The 9540-nt window shown below is 28.7% G+C and overlaps 1 protein-coding gene across 1 annotated transcript; it reads left to right on the top strand.

The window, feature by feature from the left end:
* Positions 1-7259: 7259 nt before the first annotated feature.
* On the top strand, positions 7260-8745 carry LOC101252696 (premnaspirodiene oxygenase-like). The gene has a single exon (XM_019214349.3). The coding sequence runs from the start codon at positions 7325-7327 to the stop codon at positions 8378-8380; it is 1056 nt and encodes a 351-aa protein (XP_019069894.1). The 5' UTR covers positions 7260-7324; the 3' UTR covers positions 8381-8745.
* Positions 8746-9540: the final 795 nt, after the last annotated feature.

Below are 9540 nucleotides of genomic sequence, written 5' to 3'. Positions count from 1 at the left end.
AAGTATAAATAATCTAATGTCTTACCTTTCTAATAATAAAAGAATCATTATTTTTAAGAATATATTAATTATTATACTATATAATATACCCTTTCAAAAGAAAATAATCAATAAAACTTACTAGTAGTATAATAAAAACATCACTCCATCATGAATAAAAATAAAACTACTTTCAAATAGCTAAATGAAATATGATAATTTTGAAACATGTGACAACACCATGAAGACAATGATAAGTGAAAAAGTAAAATTTCGCTATGTATTTAGAAATATTACGTAATATATAATAACCCTCTCACAGTGTGGAATGGTAAAGATGTGATACTAGAACTTTTTATTTGAGTTACTCTCAATATTTTTAATTCTATAAATTAAAAACTACTAAATATCATTCATTTATTCAAGAATTATGAGGGTCAACAATGTCAACTAAAATTTAACAAATAGTTTGTGTAAGATCTGTTAAGCGGTCGAGCCCTGAGCGTGCTTCAAACGTACGATCGAGGGCTTAGGACGTAAGTCTTAACGAACTAAGCCCCACACTTGAGTTTTGGGACATTTTGTTAGATTTTCGCCTTGGGGCGAGTCCTGAGTGAGTCCTAACAGAGTCTTTTATAACACTGCTCCCAAGAAAAGGGAAAAGTACCATATTAGACATATATGTCTTCATACCATATATACTAATTTACTTATACTTTTTAAAAAAATACTTATCTTACGAACTATATATTGAAAAATATGCACTTATATACATGTATTTTGCTATCAGATTTATCAAAATAGAGAAGGAGGGAGGCAACGAGATAGCTATATGTATCATATATATACATTCGAATCACACTAATACATGTATCTGATACAGTATGTATCAGGTGTGATCATATACATAGAAGAGTGATGAAGGAGATGAAAGGAAGACAAGTGAGGCTACCGAGATATGTCTATGTATCTCATATAGATGTGAATCCACTTAAATACCGTATATATAGAAAAACTAATATGCATATTCTCAAAATATATCTTCTTTGATTTATGCATATTGATACAATCAAATTATATTAGGGATAAATATTATATTGGTGTATAAAAAAAATAATACAACTATAATTTTTTATCTATGTGTGGAAAAAAATTGATACAACTATTATCAGAAAAATTTCATCTGTTTACTTATTTTAGAGGTGATACAATGCCCAAATATTGTATCAATGTTTTTTTGCCTTTCATGAATCACAAAATATTGATACATTGTATGTGTGTATTCATTTTAGGAGTGATATAGATTGTATATGGTATTTGTGTATATGTATGAGATTAAAAGAGATAGAACAGAGGCGGACAATATTTGAGATCAGAGGAAGAGGAGGTTGTGTATATGTAGATATGTGTATCTGTTATGTATGTATCACAATTTCAATTGAGATATAAATTGGATTTAAGATACAATCTGTTTGCATCTCTCCTCTATCTCGTCCACCTCTCTGCTCTCTCAACTTGTTGCTATGAATAGCCATTAGAAAATTGTAATTACTATTCATAATTATGATTCAAATTATATTTGTTTATAAAAAAAAATATCTCTAGAAATAAATGAACATCGATAAATATATCTTGAATTTAAGAGTAATCTGTTGTGTTTTCCCAAAGAAAGATCCGGCCCAACAATTGGCCCAAATCTTAAGAGACATAAAACAACAAACAAAGAAACAAAAGGGAAATGAAGAAGCTATTAATTATTTTTTTCTAAAGTTATCTATATTTAAATAATTGAATTATTTTATAACTAAGAAGTTATATTCAATTAATACTATTTAATTATAGATAATTTAGTGAAAACTCTTTTCTACTTTTCCGATGTTGGTGATTTTATAAGACATGTGATCAAGCAAAAACTATTGTAACAAATATGCTAGGAGCAATTTAGAATTCTTTTTTTTTAATCTACTTTCATTTTTACTTTATCTGTTTTAAGTTTTGAGCAAGTCTTGAAGAAATAATAATAAATGTAAGTATTTTAATATAATATTCATATTAATTGTAAGCAATAATAAGGGAGTGAGTGCACTATTTGCTTAGTCAATAATGTAGTTGACCATAATGTAGTGGATATGGTAATCATTTACATTTTATTTATTTATGTTTATATTATTTGTCAGACAAAAAATATCATGTTGAATGGACAATTATGGGTGTGAAATGTGTTTTCTTATGCTCATTATTTGATAAAAAATATCATTTAATCAAGTGCAATAAAGAGTATATAATCTGATAATACGCACTGAAACATTTACTTTTTGTTGATTTTTCATAATTATGTGATGGACCATTTTGATTAGCATGTTCAGTGAAATATTAATCTTTATAAACAAAATGCATGTTATGTGAAAGGAAATATATCTAGTCATTGTGAAGATTGAGATCTATATAAACACCCAATGATACATTTTATTATTTAGTAGTTAAAAATTTGACCTCATAATGCTTGATAAATTGAATTCTTGAGATTCATTTATTTTTAATCAATACTTTTTTGATAACTTTTTTTTAGTAATGACTCTCCAATATTATGAAAAAAAGTAACAATATTTTTCAAGATGATATCACTCTCTCATACTGTATGTATATCTCCATCTCTATTTGATCAATTTGTTTAGCATTTCTTTTCGGCCAAAATTGCTTACAATATGTGACGTGTAAGTAGGATAAGATTTAGATTATCTTTACATTTTTTGTCTTTTTATAAATAATTTATTCTCTCTGTCTCACGAAAGAATGATCTAGTTTGACTTAACACGGAGTTTAAGAGTATAAATAAGATTATTATATCTTGAGTATAATTTTTAAAGTCTCGCAACCTTTGATTGTAGATGTGGTATCACCAAGATTGTCTCTTGGCAGATATATGTTAAAGAAAAGTTTTATTCTTTATCTTTTGACTTTTATTGGATAATAATTAGTGCAATTGAGGCACATTCTTATACTAATTTCAATATTGTCTTACTTTTGCATGATTGTATGGGATATCATGAGTCTATAATGATAAGGTGAATTATAGATGATTTGAATAGACATGCATTAAAGAACCTAAAGATTCTTTTAAATGGTGAATTTTCTTGTACTGTTTGTTAGCAAGACAAGTTAATTGTGAGACCATCATAAACGAAAGTTGAGATTGAATCCTCTGCTTTCTAGGAACGTATTACAAATATTTGTGGACCTATTCATCCACCTAGTGGATTGTTTAGATACTTAATGTACCTAATAGATGTTCCTTCTTGATAGTCTCATGCGTGCCGATTGTTATCTCGCAATTTGATATTTGTAAAAAAAAAATGCTGGCACGAATAATACGATTACATGCATAATTTTCTGATAATCACAGTAGTCTATTCAGTGATGGGATCATGATTCCCCTTTAGAAGAGGTAGAGTAATTGAGAAAAAAAATCTGAAAAATACTCTTGGAGTAATAAAATTAAAATTTACTCATATAATAGTAAATTAGAAATTCACTTAAGCAAAAGGCACATAGCGTAGTAAACTTGGAGTTTACGAGTACTAATAATTTCATTAGTTGGCATGAATTATTTGGTCATCCCAAAGATGTGCATACTGAGTAATGAACATACATTGAAAAACTAGAAGATTCTTCAAATTCTTTATGTTGCTTGTTCTCGTGATGAAGTTGATTGGATCAACTAAAGTTGGGACTAAATCCCTAAATTCTGAAAAATATAAAAGGTGAATATGGACCCTTTCACCTATCATGTGATATGATGAAAAGATGTATCAATAAGATAATCACATGTGCGTTTGTTGTCAACTTGCAGTTTGACATTCACAAAATTATTTGTGCAAAAATAATTGAGTTAAGAGCACAATTTCAGAATATGTAATCAAGACAATTTACGTTGATACTATTGATAAATACTCAATATGTTGTGACATTAAATCTCCGAGATACTGAAATCATTGCTTGTGAAAATAAAGCTCCATGTGTTGATCTGAAATATGATACCGAATACAAAAGTAATTGTATGCATCAAATCAATAAATTATGATCAGATTTCATTTCAATTGATTTATGGTCAGGGACCAAATATTTTTCATCTGATTATTTTGGTATGTAGTATATAATCAATGAATATACAATGATGCACGAAGATAGATTCTCCAAAATATTGAGATATATGTTAGTTTGTCTAACACAAGGGGGAGACTAGAAGCAACACAAGAGTTGTAAATACTCCTATTGAATGTCTTTAAGGATAAAGTCTATGACATGCATGAATCATGATAGACTAATCAATTCTAAATAAAATAATCCTTGAAAAAAGGGGAGGATCAAAGAATCAAAATGATCATAATAAGGAGATGATGTGCTCTTGGAGAGCCTACGACATAACACTTTATGAAACCTCATGAGAAGGGTAGCTAACTAAAAATAATGAAGTGATGAGATCTCAATAATTTATGTCTGTTGTGAATCGATACAAAACGATATATTGTTGACGATATCTTAAATGCCATAACACGCAATATTGTAAAAGATTATGAGGATATGAATTCTATATCTATTAAAGCATGCTTGTGTAGAAATAATTATCAAGTGAAAAGTGGAATGATGCATCCTGGTAAGCGTAAAACTTATTTGACTTGCAATCCAGGCACTAGAAGATGTCATACACCTAATATTTAATGTTGTGACTTGACAAAATTGATATGAAAATATACAATGGGTTCAAGATCTAATATAAGTTTTTTGAAAACTTGTCTATCATCCTCATAATGATTAAATAAATTTAAAATGCATAGATATATACAAATATTGTTGTTATGCAAGCTGATAACTAGAATTTCAAAAGGCAATAGATTATTTGATTAAAGAAGTTAAAGTAAGTATATATATATATATATATATATATATATATATATATATATATATAAAATTAATAAAATGAAAAAATCGGGTACACACTTAGAAGTTGATGAGTCACAAGACACAACTTAAATTGTTCTTTTTCCGTCCCAATTTTATGACTTATTTTCAATTTAATTTTAAAGTGTCTATTTTATTCTTAATGAAATGATTTAGTACCTTAAACTTTAATATTATTCTTAGCAGAATACATTTTTCAAATATTTAAAAGTGAACAATTTTCATGTTTCTACTTGAACTTATCAGAATATTAACAGATTCAACAAAAATCAAGTCATCCATATTCTTAAAAACGCCAAAAATGCTATCACGAACTTTCTCGGTAATTGAGTTTAGCATTATGCAAAAAATTTTAATTTGATAGTTTTTTTTTTCATTTATTTTCTGTAATATGATATTAAAAATTACTAGTTAAATATGTTTATTCTCAATTAAATAATCTAGAAGCGGCATTTGTTGGAGATTTCTTCTTCTAATAAAGTAGAATGAAACTCAAATGCGAGACAATTAATATTTTGATCACTTCAATATCAGATTGGCCAAAAAATTTATTGATCTAAATACAATTTTGCTTTAACAAAGGTAAAGATAATTAAACTTCAACTTCTTTCCGTTACTAAATGAGAAAAGGAGTAGATTATATATCCTCATACCTTGCAAACATTTTTTTTTTGTTTCAGTAACCAATGTTATCTAAGATTTTTAATATTTTTTTGTAGGAACTTCTTATAGCAGGTGATGAAATTATGCAGGAAATTTTTGTCGATAATCACGTAAATTGCTCATATTTTAGTAAGATCGCTTACTTTTTGATGATATGTAACAGATTAGTGAAAATATTTGAAGGATGTTTTCTGTTAAAAATTATACTTTAAGGATGTAGTTTAAATTTGAGGTGTAATTTAAGCGTATTTTTGATTTAAAAAAAACTTCAGAATATCTATTAATTATTTTAGACCATAAATTTCAAATATCTTTTTTTATTTCTTAAATTCTATACAAATTAAATTAATTCGCATAAATTGGGACGAAGAAAATATTAATATTTTTTTTTCCATAAAGGATAGTTCTTTTTTAATGGAATTGCCATCATCATGGACATTTGCCCCTGTGTTTTGGGTTTGACTTGTCCCCTCAAGCCCTATTCTACAAAAAAGTTGGTTACAATTTGAAGAGTGGACTTTTACCACAAAATATAAATGTACATTGTGATTTTTTTACTCACTTAATGTTCGATATTCATATTAGAATCGACTAGATCTGAATTTATTTTAAAAAGTTTCATAATAGGGGGTAAAGTGTTTCCTAACAATTACAATTCCGTATTCAAAGGATCCAAATCTAAAATCTTTGATTAACGATGAAAGAGTACTTATCACTCTATCACAACTCATGAAAATATGAAATTTTAAATTTTAAAACTGAAATTTAATTGTTTTTAAATTAGAAATCAGTGCACAATAAGTTGGGTGAAAACATTTTTTTTTCCAATAACGACATTTATAATAAACTCTTATTTGATCATTTTATTTGGGTATTGGGCCTTTAATATATCTAACAAATTAACGCTACTTTCCTTTCCTCACAAGTCAATGGAGATCTTTATGCCTTTGCTTTTATTTTTTGATATACTAAAAATTTTACGAGGTGTTTTGGTTTTTCTATTTATGTAAAAATATTAATTCAAGACTCTTCATAAGAATCATATTTTTTATACATATAAATTTTTCTTAAACTACTTCTAGAGAGTCTTTATATTTATAAAACTTAACAGATGATTCTTCGTAAGAATCATATTCTTTCATGAACATATGATTTTTCATAAGAGTCATGTTCTTTCATGAACAAATAACTTTTCATAAAGATCATATTCTATATATTTGTTCAATTTAAAATCTCTATACATTACAAAATATCAAACACTATATTTCAAATTAAAGCTTGTTTGGAGTAGATATGAGTGTTGAATAATTGAAACTCGAAGAACAAAAAAAATGATAAAAAAACTTTAGACACATGGCTTTGACATTTGAAGCCCAAAATATCGTACAAAGGTTATGTAATGAGATAAAATGCCATTTTTCCCAAGACTCATATTGGGCATATATAGTTTAATTTCATACACCTTTGGAGAAAATCTCAAAGGTAGGTTCTTTGGGACAATTACATTAGCTCCTCGAATCTAGAATTAATTAAATAATCTGATAACATAAGAGTCATGTTATTTTATGAATATTAAAATTTGAATACTAAATAACTAAAGACAACATATATAGAATGTCTTGGGTATCTCTTCTCATCTTCTTTATATAATAAGACGTTTGCAATACAATTTTTTCTTCTTTAATTTAAACTAAATTTCTCATTCATTAATAATCCTTATTCCATGGAGATTAATTACTCCTTAGCTTCATTGCTTCTCTTCTTGTCCTCCCTTTTTATTGTAATAAAACAATGGAGAACTAAAAAACCAAAAAAATTACCTCCGGGTCCATGGAAACTTCCCATTATTGGAAGTCTTCATCACTTGATCGGAAGAGGACTTCCACATCGCGTTCTAAGAGATTTATCGCAAAGATATGGACCTATTATGTACTTGCAAATGGGACAAGTTCCTACGGTGGTCATATCATCACCTACTATGGCAAAACAAGTTTTAAAAACTCATGATCTCGCCTTTGTTAATAGGCCACAACTTACATCCACAAGCATCATATTCTACAACAATAAAGATATTGCATTCAGTCAATATGGTGATTACTGGAGACAAATGCGTAAAATATGTACTTTAGAACTTCTTAGTACGAAGATGGTCAAGTCATATGGTGCAATTCGAGAGGATGAACTTTCAAGTCTCATTTCATCTATTCGTTCCACGATGGGTAATACAATCAATATGACACAAATTATTTTTTTGTTTTCCAATTCTATTATTTGTAGATCAGCGTTTGGGAAAATATGCAAAAACAGAGAAGAGTTTTTAACAATATTGAAGGAAGTATTGTTATTAGGAGCAGGATTTTTTGTGGGTGATTTGTTCCCTTCATGGAGATTGATTCACAACTTAAGAGGTGAGAAAACTAGAATGGTGAACGCGCATAACAAGGTTGATGTAGTTATGGAGGAGATCCTGAATGAGCATATCGAAAATAAAGCAGCTGGGAAGATGGGGAATGGTGAATTTGGAGACGAAGATTTGGTTGATGTTTTTCTAAGGGTGAAAGAGAACGCGGAACTTCAATTTCCAATCGCAAATGAAAACATTAAAGCTGTCATTTTTGCAAGTTTTCTCCCTTTCTTTAACTTATGCACAGGTATACACTTAAACTTGTATAAAATTAAACAAACAGACACAAACGTTCTACATTGGAAATTTGTGTCGTATATGTATTGTGACATATATGACTCGTGTGTCTATTTGTTCAAGTTTATACAAATTTAGGTGTCTATTTGTGCAAACTCAAAATTGAAGAGCATAAATGTAAACTGAGGTTAATATTTATGTATTATAACCTTCTTAAAACTGTTAGGTTATTAGCATTTTAATATTAATATTTAACATATTAAATTGCTTTATTTTGGAGTTATAAGAATGGATGACTTCTACATCATCCATTAGCATTGGTTATCCATCAATGCATTTCATTCTTAATTCCTCCATTACTCCCTTTGTAACCTATGTAACATATGTAACTCCCTTTGTAACATATGTAACATATGTAACTCCCATTGTAACTTATGTAACCTATGTAACTCCCATTGTAACCTATGTAACTCCTAAGGCCATTATCTTCACTATTTACTACCTCCATTATCTTCCTATTCATTGCTAGGAAGACTTCTTGTAGTATAAATAGTGGTAGTCTTCATTTGGTTTTAGATACACACAATTCATAAGAGAAAACAAAGAGTGAAAGAGTTAGTCTAAAGAGAGTTCTTATTAGTTGAAGGGAGATGTTCTTTTTTTGTGGAGCTTTGGACTCAACTCTTGTCCAGAGTTGTTGAGTTATACTTTGTAAAGGCTGTTGTATCCTGGAGGGGACAAGTCAAAGAGGACTACTGCTGGACCGGTGAAAACATTTGCTGTAGTGGGCTTGAATCTCCTTAAAGAGAGCGAGATATCCGCGCCTCAGTCTGAAGAGATTACTTTCTTCATTTTATTTTCAATTGTAATCTTGCAATTTTATTATCTTGTAAGTTTTTTCACTAACAATTTTAAGGAGATTCAAAGATGGCTACAATTGAAAAAACCGCGGATGTCAAGATGGGAGATCTTAACAAGCCATTTCGGTTCAATGGTAACCATTTCAAAAGATGGAAGGGTAAAGTACTTTTCTACTTAAGTCTTCTCAATGTTTCTTACGTTTTAACCGAGAAGAATCCAAATAAAGAAGACATCACCACTATGAATGATGATGAAACTATTTCTCATCTAGAGAAAGTGGAAAAGTACGATGGTGATTCCTATAAGTGTCGGTATTATCTTCTTAATTGTCTATCTGATAATTTTTATGATTATTATGATAGAACTTACTCTAGTGCAAAGAAAATTTGGAAGGCATTGCAGAGTAAGTATGATACCGAAGAGGCTGGAGCGAAAAG

This window comes from Solanum lycopersicum, chromosome 6 (genome assembly GCF_036512215.1).
Source record: "Solanum lycopersicum chromosome 6, SLM_r2.1".
Taxonomy (NCBI): Eukaryota; Viridiplantae; Streptophyta; class Magnoliopsida; order Solanales; family Solanaceae; genus Solanum; species Solanum lycopersicum.
This window is presented reverse-complemented; position numbering and strand designations above follow the sequence as displayed.

Excerpts from the sequence above, each read along its gene's own strand:
- LOC101252696 (XM_019214349.3), top strand. The coding sequence starts at position 7,325 with ATGGAGATTAATTACTCCTTAGCTTCATTGCTTCTCTTCTTGTCCTCC.